The 19,166-nt window shown below is 37.5% G+C and overlaps 1 protein-coding gene across 1 annotated transcript; it reads left to right on the top strand.

Annotated features, from left to right (window-relative positions):
* Positions 1-11,254: 11,254 nt before the first annotated feature.
* LOC102712314 lies at positions 11,255-18,251 on the top strand. Its single transcript, XM_040530014.1, has 13 exons — positions 11,255-11,548; positions 12,126-12,264; positions 12,675-12,894; positions 12,981-13,081; positions 13,382-13,503; positions 13,573-13,664; positions 14,288-14,393; positions 14,488-14,642; positions 14,930-15,057; positions 15,524-15,654; positions 16,387-16,484; positions 16,583-17,365; positions 17,700-18,251. Exons 1-13 carry the CDS (start codon positions 11,255-11,257, stop codon positions 17,785-17,787), a joined length of 2,457 nt encoding a protein of 818 aa, XP_040385948.1. The 3' UTR covers positions 17,788-18,251.
* The last annotated feature ends 915 nt before the right edge of the window (positions 18,252-19,166 follow it).

The raw sequence follows: 19,166 nt of genomic DNA on the forward strand, positions 1-19,166 counted from the left end.
GGCTGATCGATCCACTGAACAAGATGAGAACCAATGCGATTAGCCGATGCTTACACGTATATGATTATATTGCTACCAGCTGATTAATCAAGCTCTGTTAGATCAAGTCGCCATTGTTGTGTGTGTGGTGAGCCAGCTCAAGGTTAGTGGAAGCTAAGCTAAGCTAAGCTAAGGAAGAAGGAAGAAGAGGTCAAGAGAGTTTTGGCTGGAGCATTAAGCAACAGTGTCACTGGTTGATATTTATATAAGATGGATATGAATGATGCTAAGTTAGTAGTACTTGTGCTAATGGTACTCCTTGTGTAGGAGAAGGTCTAGCTTTTGTACACTTTTTTTGAAAAATGAATTTGCAATACAAAAACATTGGCATGGTTTAACTGAACAGAAACCACTTTCTGCTTCTGCTTTCTGGGGGGAGAGTCCACCACATTTTGTCTCATTTTCCCTCTGAAATTATATTTAAGCATGTCTACATGGTAACCTAGTTGCATGATCTCAGTACTAGCTAGTATAGTACACTATACTTGTACTATACACAATGCATGCAGTAGCTTAAGTAAAGTGATGGTCTTTGGCTCGATAATAGAAGTATAAATATCTTTTTGCCACTGCCCTTTGACTGAAAAGTTGGTAACAAGAGAGAGAGGGAGAGAGATTAAATAATACTAATCTCTGATTGGAAAAAAGAAATGAGAGCAGGATCTAGGAGTCATTCTATTTGTCCAGGATCTCAATTCATGAGCAGATGTTCCTGTATCTCTGTTTTCATATGCAAGTGATGCACATGCACTGCACGGTTGGGTTTTCCTTGGCCATATATGAATGCATGCAGTTGACATATGCATGTATATGCCTCCAGAGGTTTAAGTTTAACTTAACTATATGGTGCCAAAAACAAAGTTCTCCGTAAGATAGGTGAATTATCAACTATAGATAGTACTACCTCCGTCCCATAATAACTTTATTTTTTGTTTTCGGTATCTAATGTTTGATCATTCGTCTTATTTAAAAAAATTGTATAAAAACTTAAAAAAAATTAGTCACGCATAAAGTATTATTCATGTTTTATCACCCAGTAACAATAAAAATATTAATCACAACTTTTTTAAAATAAAACGAAGAGTCAAGACATTAAATCAAAAAATTAAAAATAAAGTTATTATGGGACGGAGGTAGTATATGAATATTGGATAATAAATGTAGGCCTGGCATGGACCTCTCATCAAACTCTAAAACCACTCAGGGCATTCCCAATTCAATGACTAGGATGATATCTATAGCATTAAATAAGTTGTCACATAGGATGAAAAATGATATGCAAGTGAATAAATGAGGAAAGAGAATGAAATCATGTCTTGCATGAGACATGGTTTGTACACAACATTCAAGATATCATGTGAGATAAGTAGCATTAAATTTAAGTGTGGAATAGTGGTGTTTGCATTGGAAGAGTAGTATCTAATACTAGTTTCTTAATGATGGAAAGTTTATAAAAACCATATCTAGTATTATGGGTTGGAAATGCCCTCATCAGTTCACCTGCAGAGGCTGAATCCCTGGCAAGGTTGTTTACATAGGCACACCTCTACTTTCTCCCTCTGACACAGACACACCCTAGATAGCTCTTTGGATAAATTTGCAAAGGATTTTGTATGCTCTGGAAACATATATAGAGAGAGAACAATTGTAGTATATACTCCTAGTTTTTTTTAGAGGGGAGTATATGAAGTTAGTTCTAGTTTTTAATTAGCACACAGATACTACAAAGGGTTTCCAAAAATAGCTCATCAATATCTTATTATTCAAAATTCTAGTTTTTAAATTGAGTACAAAAATTTAAACATTTTTTACTTATCCCATCAATCTCTTATTATTCAAAATTCTTCTCATTATCCCACCACATACTCTCTCACTCCTACCTATTTCTTATTCATTAAGGAGCACTATAGCTTCTTCTTCTAACCTGGCCTTATTCTCTAATAAACAACCAGAAATAATTATATTTTAGAACGAAGATATTACACTCGAATGTACTAAGACGAGCTCACTTCCAATTAATTATAAGCTTAGCCAGTACCCTTTGCGTCTTTCCACTTCAAAACTTAATATCTATTTAGCCATACAGAGTGCTTTTTATTACTGAATATGACAAAACCGAGAAAATTTCATAAAGAGAAAAAAAAATATGGGATGTGCCCAATCATTTGAGCAAAAGTTCTGATATATTAGAAATATAATTTAACCTGAGAATATAACACATATATATGCACATTAACAACAATACGAATAAGCCAGCCAGCGCTGATCGACCAGATTGAAATCTATATGTACTTACTCAGCTAATGTGTATATATATATATATATATGGAAAATATATACGGCTAATCTGTTTCGCTTGAAACTAATCAAAGAAAATTAAGGACAGCAAGCAGAAAACCAGAAAACAAACAGGGCTAGCTAGCTAGCTAGCTAGAGAGCCCCTCCTGTCAAATTGTCATGTATACGGGCGAAGTAGAGGATCGATGATGTGCTTGCTGCTACCTGCACCTGCACCCTAGAAGAGGACACGAACCCTTGTCTTCCGCCCGGCCGCCCACACAAAAAAGCTACCTCTCTCTCTCTCTCTCTAAGACAGACGCCTGCAGCATGGAGAAGCGAGCGAAACCCTAAAAACCTCGCATAGGATCCTCCATGACTGACGAATTGTTAACAACAACACACACAAACACTAGTAATCAAATCTCTCTCTCTCTCTCTCTAAAATTTAACTAATTAACTTGGCGTAGTACATTGTTGTTGTGATGGTAGAGTAGTAGTAGTGGCGGTGAGTGTGTGTATAGCTTTATGGGGGAAGGAGAGGAGGAGGAGGGGTTAAGATAAGATAGGGGGGAGATGGTGTTTTTATCTTGGTAATTGCACCCCTTGCCTCCCTCCATCGATCCCATTCCGCCTTAAAACTTTGACCGTCAAAGATGGCGTGTTGAGTTGCTACGTGCAGCCCGGGTTCTGTTCAAACTCATCTAGGTTAACTCCTCTTTTTTTTTTTACAGTTCAGTTTCACACTGACTATGTTAATTACTCTCTCCTTTAACTGCCACTTAATTAAGCCCCTCTCTAGTTCGATCGGTAATGTGCATAAGAGCAAGTTCAATACTATAGCCAACTACCAGCTCCAATTCATTTATAGTCAATCTATTAGCCAATTCATACAATAATTACCTATAAAACATATACTACTGTGTCTCACCTGTCATACACACTGCGTCTTGGAGTCCATGCTGCAGTTGGCTATAAGATTTGTAGCCTACTGCTCTTCTTTCTCCTCTCATATCTCATTAAAATATGTTACAACCAGCTTATAACATGCTATTGTACCTGCTCTAAGTTGGCAAGAGTGGCCGACGCAACGTCAAATCTCTGCTACTTAAAAATTTAAAACAAAGTTGTATATCCTCTTTTCTGCCCCATCTCACGTAAAATTTATCGATTCCACAAAAATTAGAAAGAAAAATTAAATGGTTTATTAAAAAATTCTTTTCTTTTCTTGTTGTACATGTGCAGTCTATCGTTAGTTATATGGCCCGTTACTATACACGAGTATGTTACTAGTTAAAAAAATACCGTTAATGATTGATCTTGGCTGTTAGAATTGATCGAGAAACTGATGGTGCTCTAGTGTACAAGTCAGTACTGTAGTCTCTATTGCAACAGCTAACAGTGTGTGATGTACACAGCATCAATAAAAACCCCTAAATGTACAATAACTAGGAGCAGGTCTACCATCAGAGCTAGGGGCTACTCGATCTGTGCCATTGAAGCCCCCTTAACCCCCGCAAGAAAATTTCTAGTAATACTGAAGAGAAGGAATGACTAGAAGCTCTTTCGTCTAGCCACTCTTGATATTTTTTCTGGATCCGCCACTGACAATAACCTAGCTTGCATGTTATATATTAGCATACTATCTGATCAAGGAAATTGAATCAAAACGAGTGCATAAATATGACCAATCAGTACTTAGTAACTTCATAAAAAATATAATATTTTGTTGTACGTGCATACTGCCTAATCTAGAGATGATCATGATCTCGAATCATAGTTCAAATATTCGGCCTTGTTCTTTTGCTATTTATAAGTACGAGTGAAACTGCTTATTAACGATTAAACATTAATTTTTAAGTAAAATTTTTACGCACGTATTCCTATTGATATGCTAAAACATAAATTATGATGAAAAGACCATAAAATTAACTTCGGATTTTAAATTTTAAAATTTAGCTTATTAATATAAGCATAAGCAATTAATTTCTTTTGGTCGGAGTGTCAACTTGACAAGAATCTATAAACATCCACTGACAGTTTTCAAATACCCCGACTTGACTTGTATGTATTGTGATTGTGCTGCTACTAGTATCTACTTAATTAACCGATCATATGTATACACTATGCCTAAATATAATGGGGTGCATGCATTAATTTTTATAATTTCATTTCACCTGCGCCTGAACCAGTCGTTAATCTGCCCATGTTCTTCACTGACACAAAAGCTGTAAGCCAGACATATATACACAAGCAGCTAGCTAGCCAAGTACATGTACGCGCGCCGTATATATACACACACTTGACAAACAAAACAGTTATTTCCTACGTTACACGCTATAAAACTTTCTAGCATTGCCTAAATTAATTTATAACCATGCTAACAAATTTAGATACATATATATTGATATATAGTTAAATTTAGACAAACCTAAAAGATCTTACAATATAAAACGGCCGGAGTACTCACCTTATATAATTAATTCCACCTCTGCATACGCATATATATCTATCATGAAATAAATAATTAATGCATACGATATGTGTGTTTTTCGTAGTACGTATCGACTCCAATATTTTTGACAGGCTTCTCACGTGCACACGTTCGTACGCTGGTCATATGTGCATCTGCATGCCTGATGCTGAGTCTACTGCATGCAATCAACCGGCTAATGTATATCTTATGTGCTGTTTGTTTCAATAAATCCTATGACTTTTTAGGACTAAAATATAAATTCCTTTTACTTCTACCCTATTTGTTTGTAGAGACTAAAGGAGACAAAAATTTCATTAAATGACCTATTCAATAGTACACAACACATACATAGATATAGATCTAGAGTAGTAGAGTAGCTATACTATAGGCTTTTAGTCTATTTTAGCACCTCCCCTAGGGACTTATGGATATAGATAGTTTTAGTCCCTTTTAGTCCCTTTTATTTGGTATTTTAGAGGTTAAAAGAGACTAAAGCGAAAGAAACTTCACTCAAAACAAACAGGCTCTTATTCTCTTGGAACGATAAAGGAAGGGCATGTGCAGAGGGCGAGCAATATAGTCCATATACTGTCATGTGCGTGCAGCATGCATGCTTTTCTTCTACGTTGTCACCACACGTGTGCGTGCACGCTTGACTGTTGCATGCATTGATGAGCAATCTCTCTGCTGTGTTCGTTTGTACTGTGTGTACCGTTTATTTTAGCCCTTATGTATTCTCCCGTAACATTGTAATAATGGGTTATAGCATTTTTTAAAGTAAAGATAGGTGGATTTTTGTTATCTTAAAAAAATGTTGCCGTTTATTACATCATATATGGACATGCATCAACATGATTCTAAAGAATATACGCTCGGTTGTTGTATTCCTAATCTAAATATTTGCTAGTTTCATTTTCACGAATGAAATATTAATATTTTCTTTGAATCATTGTAAAAAAAAAGATAGACCGGGGTTTGATAAGCTCTAACAGTTGGTTCACTGGTCGAACCCTGGGTCACCGGTAGAACCAATAGTTTTTTATTTATTAATATTGTATTTGATTTGCATTATTTTTAATATAGGTCATCACAAATTGGTAAAAAATGGGGCAAATTAATATGCATAAATAAATCAGTATATCTATTATTACATGGTCACAACATCAAAAGATATAAGTGTACTAACATAATAAGTTCGTAATGTCATATCGACATACCACAGATTTAAAAGTGGTTTTATTCTGAAAAATCACCATGTACTGTTTACTGGTACACCAAAAAACCGCATGGTTCACTGGGTTTTTACTGCTTTAATTGCAGGGACGATCTTTGAGCTGCATGGTTCACTGGGTTTTTACTGCTTTAATTGCAGGGACGATCTTTGAGCTGGTAAGGTCACCTATTCCTTTTTTTTCTGGTTCAACTGCCAGTCTATCTTTTTTTCGCACTATGCTTTGAATATGTTAGCTATATAAGAAGATTTTGATGCTGGATTGTACGTATTTGGGACACCGTCTATTTAAGAACTGAGAAATTAAGTAATATATCTTGTGAGCACTCCCTTGATAACATCCGAAAATGAAATATAATTCACCAATCACCACCACATGCATGCTCGCCGCTTTGTTGGTTGACTTAGCCATCTTGTTATTCCTGCTTCCAAAATTTCATGGAGACACGTGGAAATGGTCGCAAATGGACAAATGTTAATTTAAAGCCAAAATTTGCTACAGGGCATCGAAAAAATATGTAATTAGTCGGTGAACATTGTAGATCAGGAATTTGCTGCAGGGCACCACAAAAATGTGGTAATTAGCTGGTAGACACTCCTGCCATTATTTTATTTATTTCTAAGTCAAAAAATTTAAAAATGACGAGATTGCCCTCGGTGGCTGGGTCGCCGCTGTCCTCGCCGCAGCTGGGTCGCCGCCGCATCCACCGGCTCACTCGCCCTGTAAGCTAGGGTTCGAGTGTGGTGTGGCGCCTAGACCGACCAGGTCTAATTCGACCGGACCCAGTCGGCATAACGGGTTGGTCACCGAGGGCAATCTCATCATTTTTAAAAAATTTGACTTAGAAATAAATAAAATAATAGCTGGAGTGTCTATCAGCTAATTACCATATTTTTATGGTGCCCTGTAGAAAATTGTCCACCGGCTAATTACACGCTTTTTCGATGCCCCGTAGCAAATTTTGCCTAATTTCGTGCATATATATATATATATATATATATATATATATATATATACCCACATGATCTTCTATGGGTGAAAATCAACTCTATATATTTATTAGTCACCTGCACTTGCACAATGTATTTCTGTTAGAAATACAAAGATCACAGATATGATAGCGTGCGTATTATATAATTATTTCTTAGAAATCCAAATCATATATTTCTATTTGTTCAAAAAAAATTCTATATTTTCTAAAACGAATGAACCCCTAATCAACTAGCCAAGTATTCACACAATTTCTTTCATCGAAGGGTGAGTTAAAAAAAAGGGTAAAAATACTGACAAGTTGGCATAGGTGGTTTGAGATGCAAACCAAAGGTTAGTGTAAAGAAATACTCCTACTAATCATATTTATTTATTTATGGGGGGTGCATGCATGCGTACATCGCGGTGGATCGTTCAGAGGCCTTGTTTAGTTTTCAAATTTTTTTTCAAAAACATCCCATCGAATTTTTAGACACCTAAATAAAGCATTAAATATAGCTAAACCAAAAAACTAATTGCACAGTTATGGAAGAAATCTTGAGACGAATCTTTTGAGCCTAATTAGCCCATGATTAGCCATAAGTGCTACAGTAACCAACATGTGCTAATAACGGATTAATTAGGCTCAAAAGATTTGTCTCGCGGTTTCTAGGCTAGCCGTGAAATTCGTTTTTTCCTCCGTGTCCAAAAAAACCTTCTAATATTCAATCAAACATTTGACGTGACACTTCTCTCAGATATTTTCTCAATCTAAACACTACCAAACCCTAGCAGCAGGAGCAGTGAGCAGAATGCATGCAGTCGTGCCTAGGAGAAATCAACGGAAGCACCCGTGCCTCCTCGTAAACACTGCAAAGATAACCCTAGCTAGCTGCTACGTAATTAATTAGTCTAGTAGCTAAAGCTATAGGTACTACTAGATAGCAGTAGCAGCAAGTACTCCGTCTTTTCGCTCGTATTAGAAATAAGCGAAACAATATATTTATAAACGAAATATAATTTATAAATAATATTTTTATATATATATTCTCAGTGATATAAAACCAAGGGTAGAAAATAAGATACGATAAAAAAATCGTAATAAATTTACGATTTAGAATTTAAAATTTAGATTATAAGTATAAATATAAACGAAAAGACGATGATGCGTGTGAATTATATTGTACTCAAACTAGCATCTAATATAGCAATTAATCCTTAATCAAACCATTAGGTGAACAAACTAAAATACATCCTACAATGCATTCTAAATTTTGGTAGTATGTAATTAATACAGTCAATTAATTAAACATATGCATGGCATGGGTGCATAGAAGCAGAGTGTAGGGGAGGCAATCCCACTAAAAACACTTGCATTGATTTGGGCAGCTTTTGTGGGGGTAGCTTAATTTATGTTAATTACGTAGGCTTATCTTGCTACCTAGACGTACGTACTGAGCCGTTTGAAGAATGAAGACCACTGTAGTACTCTACTACGTAGACGTACTGTCTCACATTCTCGTCGACCTAGCCTAGCTAGGACTGAATTCTCATCACTACTCTGCACATACGTACGTACATACATACACACGCATATATGTTTTTTCTGAGTATAAATCTATTTTTCCACTTTTTAATATTTAATTCTCAATTAATCGTACGATATTCGTGTTTCTTGATTTATGTGAGACAAATGGGATAGTTGAACAGGCTAAAAGAATGTGCCATACCAGTTAGATTGTGTTCTTTAGGAGAATTTTTTACGAAAGATGAAAGATTATTTTTTTATAACTATTAAATGGTTCAAACGATATAATTAGATAATATGTACTCTTATAAAAGGAGTAATAGTAGTGGTGAATTTGCCACCTACCCACTTCCAACTTCCTCACATTTTTTGAAATGAAAAATAACCGAGACCTATATATCAAACCATTTTTATTAACTCTATTTTTATAACATGCCAATGATATTTTTTAATAAAATCATGTTGCAACGCGTGTGCAATATACTAGTATAAATTTAAAAATCTATTTTACAAATGCAACATGACGAATTTCTATATAGAAAATATTTGTAAATAATGCATCGTTTAGTAGTTTTTCTAATTAGAAAAAACATAACATGAATTAATATGATTTTTTGAAATAACTTTTCTATAGAATTTTTTGCAAAAATTAAATACACCTTTTAGCAGCTCAGGAAACGTGCATGCGAAAAACGAGGAAATCTAGGGTAACTTATTCATGAGTCAAACACGGCCTATGTCCAGTTATCAATATATACTGCATAAGAGCATTCATAGCAGCTTATTCAAATTTGGTTATTCATGTTGCTATTTGGATGAGAATTTAAAATACATTCTCTTTCCATAGTAGTTATCACTCTAACTTATCTTACATATGACATCATCTATATATATTCTATAAAATTGCTATACGTACGATGAAATCCTACGATCAGTGTACAATTTCAACTGCAGCTTCAAACACACCACCGCCATCGTGATTTTTTTGCCTAGACGGACAGACACACCGCTGCTGCTTTAAACGGGATGATGAGGCTGCCGTTTCATAGTACATATAGCAATGCTCTATATTCTATTAATATTTTACCACTACTTCTCTCATGTTCTTCCTCATCTGTACTCTTGAGGTTGAGATTGGATGTTGAGATATGGAGTGGAGAGAGAAACTCTAGTATGGAGGGGGCTCATATTTTTAGAGATACGAGTATTTGCGGGAGTAACTTTTTACTCAATATATACTCTATTTTAAGAATAAAAAATAGAATAGAGTATTATGATATGTGAATTCCTCTTTCAACTGCAGGCTACTCTCAAACTGCCGTGCTCATAAGTGTTGCTGCATGTTTGACTGACGACCATTCCATGTGATATGTGTACGTTGCAGGTTGCGGCTTAATTTGCCTCTCACGTGACCTTGGCCTCTTGCTACCAATTACAGTAGCAAATATAAATGCGTATTAGTAGTAATCTGCTTCGTTCCCGGCAGGCGGGCAGGCAGGCAGCTACACAAACGAGGACGAGCTGGTCCTTGTTCTTGGTCAACGCCACCAACTAGTCCATTGCTCCTGAGTCCCTGTGTTCTGAAACCTAACTATTTTAGGATTTAAATATTACAAAAATGCTACATTTGTCCTATAATAATTGTATTTTTGGAATTTAAATTTGTCACAAAAAGAATGTATTTATCAAGCTATAGTTGTCCCATCCATCATTTTATATTCAAGGGATAATTACCATTATAATTTTGCTATATTTAAATCTCTATTTATATTAGTACTATCTATCTCCCTTTCACTCATACCATATTCTTATTTAGCGAGAAACATTTAAGTCATTCTTCGTGCAACTAATTTATCTATACAATGCTATAAATACAATAATATTAATACGGAGAGAGTACAAATCTTTTTAACTATTACTACTTATTGTATCCTTCACTTTCACTCGAAATTCCTTCCATTTCACCTCCTACGTGCCTATATCCATCTATTAATTATTTATTAAGGGTCGCTATAAACTTTTATTTTCAATCTTGATCCCCGCTAAACAACTTTAAAATTACTTGCATTTTAGGACAGAGGTACTGTAACGCTTTTATTCACTTTTTTTTTATAAAAAAATTGAGCTGTACTGGTCTAGCACTATTCCTGCACATATGCAAAAAACACAAGCTGCCTTCGCGAGCACAGCCCAACAAAACGATGTATTTTCATACGGCCCAGCCGAGCACGCGATTCGCTGGCACGGGACGGGCCGAGCGATTCAGCCTATCGAACACTGGCCCATTCAGCCCACCACCACCTCGTGATTGGCGGCCCGGCCCACGACCACCGCACGTGGGCGACAGTGCGGTGGTGGGCCCACACAACCCCCCCAAAAAGCAAAATTAATCATCAATTGACTAATTAATTAAATCGGGTAAAAAGCCTCGTTCTAGAACGAACGACGCGGACCGACCGACGTGCGAACCACTCACCAGAACGCCTCTCACTGACAGGCGGGGCCCACAGGGAAACCCGCCAGGCTGGATGCCCCATGGCCCACCCCTCAGTGAATCGATGGTAGGTAGCCACGTGGTCTCGAGAATTTTGTTCCGTACGACCACCACCCGGTCTTTATTATACGTAGAGATCGAGAGAGCGCGCAGCAAAATCCAGCAGCTCAACTGCCAACGACCCGGTCACTGACAGGTGGGCCCGTCTCGCCGGCATCCGGCGGCGAGTCTCTCTTCCTATGGCCGGCGGCGGCGGCGGCGTGGTGGGCACGGTGCGGTGGGCCACGGCATGCGCGGCGCTGCTGAACGCGGCGGCGGCGGCCGCCGGCGGGGCCGTCGCGGCGTTCGCGCTGCGAGGGGGATGCGGCGGGGCGCTCGGGCCGGCCGCCGCGGCCGCGTCCGCCGCCACGGCGGCGAGGCTCGTCGCGTCCTCGGTGGCCGGGTTCGCGCAGGGCGCCGCCGCGGCAGCCATTGCCGCGGGGGCCATCGGGGCGCACGTCGACAGCGAGCGCGACCTCCGCCACGTCTCGCGGGTGAGCTCCGCCAAGGCCCGAATCGCGATTCGTGTTCATTCTACTGCTGTACTACTAGTTTGCTAATTTATCAACGACTAAAGTTGTGGGAGATTTGATTGCTTCATAATTGAGAGTACTAGTGTAGGGTATTCTGAACTGATTGAATTGATTTTTTTCGTAAAACTGGAATTGTATTAGTAATTTGAACTTGAGCAATATTTCATCCAATGAAGTTGATTCTTATAAGTGAGAGACTTAGCAGTTTAATTTTTCAGTAGTGCTGATTTTACTGGCATTTTACTCCATCTCTGTTATCTCTGTTTTAATAGATGACATAGTTGATTTTTTTTATTTATTATTGTTCGTCTTATTAAAAAAATTATAAAAATAGGTTAAGTTATAACTAAAATATATTTGGTAATTATTTCAATCACACAAAATATATGATAATTACATAAGTTTTAAAATAAACCAAATAGCCAAACGTGTAAAAAGTCAATGCCACTGTCTATTAAAATACCGAGGTAGTAGATGCTTACCGTAACATCTGAAGCCTGAACCTTGAGGTTACCACTACAATCCTCGTTGTTTGCAGCTGCGGTACAAGAGATGGCTTCGGTGGACAAGGTTTGGAGTGGTCATTACTTTGCTGCAATTTGTGTTAGCGATTTGTTTGCTGTGTATCATGGTGAAGGATTTTTCTGCTGGGAGGTCTTCGAAACAGTGCTTATCAGGTACTTGCATTGTACTATATATAGATTCAGACTATGTTATTTGAAAGTGGTTATTAAGATATTGTTAGTATCAATGTACATTTATGCTCTTACACCCTTGAAATTATATTTTCATGATATGAATGCCATGAGTGCTGCATTCTGTGCAGTGGAGCATTTTACTGAACTATATTTACTTATTTAAAAATAAATATGTGGAATTTCCCCCACCCTATATAGAATTTGCTATGTAACGCATTTTATTCTGTCTTTCATGCTTAAATTGTTGGTAGTATCGTATGGTAACACCGTCTGATTTATACAACATAACAAAGGGAGGATTTCATCTTCATTCGTTTGTTAGATTCAGGATTTTATGGATTCCTTTGTTACAATTAGATCAATGATTCATGTTACTTGGCTTTTATCAGGACATGGCCAGGACAACAGTAACTGGAAGTACAATCTGTTAATAAGTTTTATCGTCATTATGTGGGTAGCAACTATAGTTCAATGTTCTACTGGTTCTGATGTATTAAGGTGGAGGTCATTCTACGCTTCCCATGATATTGCGTGGAGGGCACACTATAGAGAGGTTTTTGATCATGGTATCCGTGAGGTTTTATGCTGTCTAGGGCGGGTTAAGTATTCGTATGTTTCTCTCTGGAGCCATCTGGTATATCCTAGCTCCGTTGCTGTTTGAAAAGGCTGAGCTACTTTGTTATTCACATTGCTAGGAGTGTATTAGAAGAAGATGATATATGTATTGTGGCAAAATTATTGGGTGATCTTATGGCTTATCGCGCATCTGGAACTGGCCATCTTGAGCTTATAGCAGGTTGGTTTCTATTTACCCTGTGATTTGAAGTTCAGTTCTGTTCTGTTTTATCTTGGTGCATATCTGAGCTTATAGCACCATCCATGTGATTAGGGCTGTAATCAGCAACATCAAGACACTATTGTCCTGCTTGTGGTGCTTATGCTCTGCTACATTGTGAACTTTTTGAACAATATCTGTCTGAACATCATCAGGGCATTTATTATTTGTTCGGAATAGAAGATTTTGATGGTTCCTATCCCATTATACTGTTATTCAGCAATATTATCTGTGTCTAAAAGTATTTTTATTTTTCTTCAGGTTTTTCGTTATTACAAAAATCTAAGTTGTCCCCGGTAGTTTCAAAAGGACAAGTAGAGGCTCCTCAGGATCTCATCAAAGAGGCTGTTCTCTTTCATCCATTTGCTGAAGCTGCCTATACAGTTATTCACTGCACCCTTGGTCTCTCATTTTCAGTTTGTCAGCATTTTTTTTACAATTTCTCCTTGCAGGGACCACTTCTTGATTTTGGAAGGAATCCTTTTATGTTTCCATGTGCCTGGCTCAATAGGCAAGGTGTTTTGACACCGTGGACTCGTGCAAGGTGAATTTTATGAGCCTTCATAGAAGACTTTTGCAAGTTTGCATCAGCAGATCATGTTGCACATCATTGAATTAGGGATTTAATGGTGTTTTGTCAGAGCCTGCTTTTTATATTTAATGCTTGGGTAGCTCGTGTTTGCTTTCTTTGATGTCTGTTTAATGTTTTGAGTAAAAATAAGACTATCCAAGTAGCGTGTATTACAACATTTTTTTAGGAAACATATTTTAGATCATCAGTGCAATTATTTGGTAGCCTGGAATAGACTCAGCTCATATTAATTAGTTTCCTTATTCTGAGAAATGGCTGCTCTGGATTATCACCCTTCAAATATTTGCATCATCTAATTTGATAAATTTGATTAGTGCAATCACTTAAATATGACATAATACAGTCTCCCTTTGAATCAAATTAAAATGAAGGGAAAAAAGAACGGAGAATTATATTTGCATCAGAGACAAACAAGAATTTGGAACTCCAAAAAATGTTTAGTTTTTATGTGATGTCTGTTGTTTACTGTTGACCTTCCTCCACTCCCCTTGCTGTGGTCGCCCCCACTCTGTTCTTTACTGTTGTTTCTTTGCTGCATGGCAGATAATCGTGCTTATAGAACTTTAGTTTGACAGGCGACCAATTCTCGAAGGTGATAATTGGTGGCGAGGACATGCAGCTGCTTTCCTAAAATATGCCAATGTGCCCCCGGAAGTTCTTATAAAAGGCCGTGTTAGCCAGGTTAATAATCTCAGCAGATCCCTCCTACATCATCTTCTATTCACCATTTTGTTGCGATTTATGACCAACCTAAGTTTTTCTCTTCTTTATGTAGAAAAAACGTGAGGTTGCCTATTTTGTCATTGTCCTGCATGATTTGAAAACATTAGTCATTGCCATCCGTGGAACTGAGACTCCAGAAGATTTTATAACTGATGGCTTGTGTGGTGAATGCTCTCTGACTGAGGATGACTTGGATGGGCTGATCAAGTAACTTTCTCTACCTCTTTTCCTTGTTTCTTATACTAAAAAAAAAACATCTATCCAGAGTAACTGCTGATTCTTTTGGAAAATAAAGCATATATCCTTCAACTGCTTCTTAATTGATCATGGATCATATAAATTATTTATAACTCTCCACCACTAGTAATCTCTTAGTCTGCCATGATCAAATTTGGAACATGCTCATATTTGCTAGTATTCTCTTTACTGTCACTCTGAACTAACTATTATTTTGAACCATTTTTTTCTTGATAAAATGATCTGTTGTATTGCAGTTCTGATCAGTGGTCCCCGCAAGTGAAGGATGCTGTTCTCTCATCTCTTCCACACCATGGACATGCTGGAATGGTTGAATCAGCTCGGGAGCTGTACAATAAGATTGAAGGGCATCCCATTCATCAAGGTTAACATGGAACCAATGCAACCTTCTGTTTTTATTAGAACATAATACATGGAGATTTTGATCAAATCGCACATATCCAGGAGTCGTATTTTAGATATAAAAATGACCAAAATATCCTTCAATAATATCTCAAACATAACGATTTGGTCAAATAGGAGAAATATGCTTTGTTAAGATATTTTAGAAATTATGCTTTGGGAACTGTGTAGTGCAAAAGTATCTGCAAATGAAAATTTTAGTCAAGAGTGATTAATATTTGAAATTTGGGGTGGGGGTGAGTGACGAGAGCTTAATTCATTTACAGCACAGTACCACAGTACATCAGAACCTACTATACATATAAGAACACTTCAGTTTGTGGCTTTGTGCACTAAATGAGTTACTTGTTTCTTTGTTACTCTAGCACATTATTCTTTGAAAAGTTGCAATAGCCATGAAATAACTGCTGTCATGAAACTGTCTGCAGATAAACCAGAAGCAGTACCAGTTGGATACTTATCTTCTCTGCTCGGGGTTGGATGTGAGTGCCATGGATACAATATTGAAATCGTTGGACATTCTCTAGGAGGTTCTGTAGCTGCACTTCTTGGTATCAGAGTAAGTTCGTTTATATCAACACACAGGGAAATTTATCTCATGTCATTTTATTATGTTGAATTGCCAGTTCAGTGAGAAATATGAAATAATTATTTTGGATTTCCCCTGCACAAGTGTTGACATGAGACCATGAGGCACTGGTATATTTCTGTATTATTTTGTAATTTCATGTTACTATTGTATAGTGTTGAATCCATCTTGCAGCTGTTTGCTGCTGGATCAACCGACCGTTGATAGGATTATTTAGGACTCAATGCATGCACCAGGCGATGGAGAATCTAGCAGGACCGTTTATGGTGCTGTTCCTCCAAAATTTTAGGACAATAATATAGTAGGTTGCACCTTACTACAATATGGGCTCGTTAGACAAACAGGCAAACATCTGTCAAATAAAAACTACACCTTATTGGTCACTGGGTAGAGAATATACAGAAAGCTTATCATTTGAAAGAAATGGAGCATGAAGTGGCACAGTTGTCCAGGAATGCATAGTTTGGTTGATGTACTGATGGAGTTTATTTGATTGCTGGAAGAAGTTTATTAAGAACCTATTATTGACAATGCTATGAGAGGTTGGACAAACTTTATAAGAGCTATTTATGAATTATGATGCAAACTTGTAATTAATTGTGTCAATCTTCAAGTCAATTGAGAAGTTAGTTCTTGAAAGTGTGCATATTCTCATGCAAACATATGCATTTTTGAAAGTCAATTTGTATTTGTAATATGCAGCTGTATGGGCGCTTTCCAAAATTACATGTATACGCATATGGAGCAGCTCCATGTGTGGATTATGTGATAGCAGATGCATGTTCACCATTTGTTACCAGGTAACATTCAAGTTGCTCTACCGATGAACCTTATATTCATTTATTTATTTGCTCATACACATCATGTGATCTTGTAACCAAGTGTCCATCAATTACAGTATTATCCACAATGATGAATTTTCTGCCCGATTATCCATGAATTCAGTAATTAGATTACGTGTTGCTGCTATGAGAGCTCTCTCAAAGGATACTCTACCAAATTCCGCTGAAGTTGGCAAACTAGTTAGTGGAATCATGAGGACCAGGGGAAATGATCGAAATGTTGTGGATCAATGTGAGTCTACAGGTGCTCTTCAGACAGTTGATGGGGTGAAGCTAAGTAGAATCCATGGAAATAATCTACTGCATACAATTAGAGGTGGTGTATTTCTCTTTGCTCAAGCCATATCTTGCTTGGTAAATACTCCAAAATATCGAGTTAGCTCCGCAGCAGCAATCAACTATGAGTTGGGCAGATCTAGAACGAGTATTGTCGGTGATGGAGGGAAATGTATGGCTGCTTCATGCAGCATTCTGGATGTTCCTCATTTTGGAGAGCCTAGTAATGCACACGGAAATGGGAAATCGTCAGAATATAATTTTGACGAATGTAGTATAGAATACAGGCCGCCTCATTCAAATGATGGCACAGGACTCTCAATTGCTCCTTATGATCTGCATACAATTAGTTTGCCTGAAGGACAATCACCAGAGGTGTATCTGCCTGGTCTCGTTATTCATCTGGTTCCAGTAAAGAATGATACTTCCTCGTTTCAGAAGACACCTGTGACTCACCACAAGAGTCGCAGGAACAAGAGTTACAAAGCATTTATAGCTAATCGACAAGATTTCATGGACCTTGTTGTTACACCTCGTATGTTCCTTGATCATCTTCCGTGGAGGTATATCTTGAGAACTCTGCTCAAAACAACTAATGATATTGAAAATACGTTAGCTTTAAGGGTTGTTTTTGTGTTGCTCCTACTAAGAATAATTACAGAACAAACCATTCAGATATTTGTGTTGTATCAGCTGGATTGAAATTTCACTGGTTTCAGATTGCACTTTTTTGGTTAATCGATAGTCATAAATGTCAGTACATAATAATAGATATGCTTGTTTTGTTAAAAGGATCTGATGCTTATTTTATTATGCTGGTGTTTTACAAAGATGACTATAACTAATGTTCGGTAGTGTATTTTCCTGGACTAAAATAATTGATGTTATGTTTTATAGGTGCCACTATGCCATGCAAAAGGTTATAGAAACTCGGAAACGAGACACTCTAATTCATGATTCATCCACCAGAGATGATACCGTGTGAAGTTTATTTTGCAACTCGCCTTTATATATTCTTGTAGATAAGTTCAGGATATTAGGATCATCTGCTCCTCGCAGGAGGTTGGCTGCATATACATTATTGACGGTAACTGTAAGTAGAACAGTTGAGAGCTGAAGGGTATTGACAAAGTGACAAACATCACCTGGCCTCAGCATTTGTTGTAGGAGTATCTAGCTTTCATAGGCTTGCTCTGAGGTCAAAGTAGAGTACTGCATGCCAGTATTAAACTTTGGTTGTGCGTAAATTATGGTCTGTAGCATCAATTTTTGCTCCAATGTTGTAACTTTAGTGTTTACACATTACATGTAATTGTCTGAACGACCATGTACTATGTACCCACTGAATAAAAAACTAATTTCTAAAGAGAGAAGAAGCTGTATTCCGTACATTCTATTGTTATGAACTCTGAAAGCGTTGCAACTTTCTTGTTGCTGTTAAAAGTTCCAGTTAGCACAGAATCCTTTGCAGTGACTTGTTTGGGACAGAGATGACTTCTGAAACTGGTCTATATGATTGAGGGGATAAAGTTTTGTACTCACAAGTTACAAGCATGCAGGGGGTGATGGATCTGTGAAATTGTCAATGGCTCAGTTCAGAGACAGAGATAGAGAGTTTCAACTTTCAGGTACTGCAAGAATTTATCCCCTTTTGAATTATCTGGCATAGTTTATAATATACATCAACATCTTGCATCTATTGCCCTTTGGAGACATGCATTCAATTATCTGACAGATGAGCAGATCCAAGTAGTAGTAGTATCAGTATTCAAGAGCTTGGAGATAGTGTGTGACAACTAGAAGGTGATGAGGATACAGCCACACGCATGGCCTGAATATACAAACAAGATCTTTTATTTTTGGATCACCTCAACAACCCCATCCTGCCATAATAAAACACCAAGACAGAATTCCAGCACTAGCAAGCCTTGCAAGTGAAGTTGTCATGGACCTTTTTAAGGGACCCAGATATCTATCTATCACCATCATCTCCAGTATAGAATACAAAGAGAAAAACAAAGATTCCTGAGGAAAGAAAATACATCATAAAGATATGCCATATCAGATTGGCAAGAACCAAGGAATCTCTGATGACGATCAGCAGGAATGGAAGTAGCCCAAGAAACATTTTTTTTTTCTCCCCTTACTGCTACTCAACAACTTGCTGCATGACGTGTTGGAATGCATCCATCCATTCATATCTATCTGATGAGGACGTCCATCCATGCATGCATATACTGACCAATGCAAAAGGCGGAGAGAAAACGTAGAACATATTCGATGCAATCATCAAATCGCCGACCTGTGATGAGTTCCTTCTGATCTCCTTCCCAGCTCCTTGTTTAATTCAGACAAAGATGATCA

Source organism: Oryza brachyantha, chromosome 1 (assembly GCF_000231095.2).
Source record: "Oryza brachyantha chromosome 1, ObraRS2, whole genome shotgun sequence".
In the NCBI taxonomy this organism is placed as follows: Eukaryota; Viridiplantae; Streptophyta; class Magnoliopsida; order Poales; family Poaceae; genus Oryza; species Oryza brachyantha.

Coding starts and splice junctions, on each gene's coding strand:
- LOC102712314 (XM_040530014.1), top strand. CDS start 11,255: ATGGCCGGCGGCGGCGGCGGCGTGGTGGGCACGGTGCGGTGGGCCACG. Junction 12,265..12,674: donor TTCGAAACAGTGCTTATCAG/GTACTTGCATTG, acceptor GGCTTTTATCAG/GACATGGCCAGGACAACAGT. Junction 15,058..15,523: donor AGGGCATCCCATTCATCAAG/GTTAACATGGAA, acceptor AACTGTCTGCAG/ATAAACCAGAAGCAGTACCA.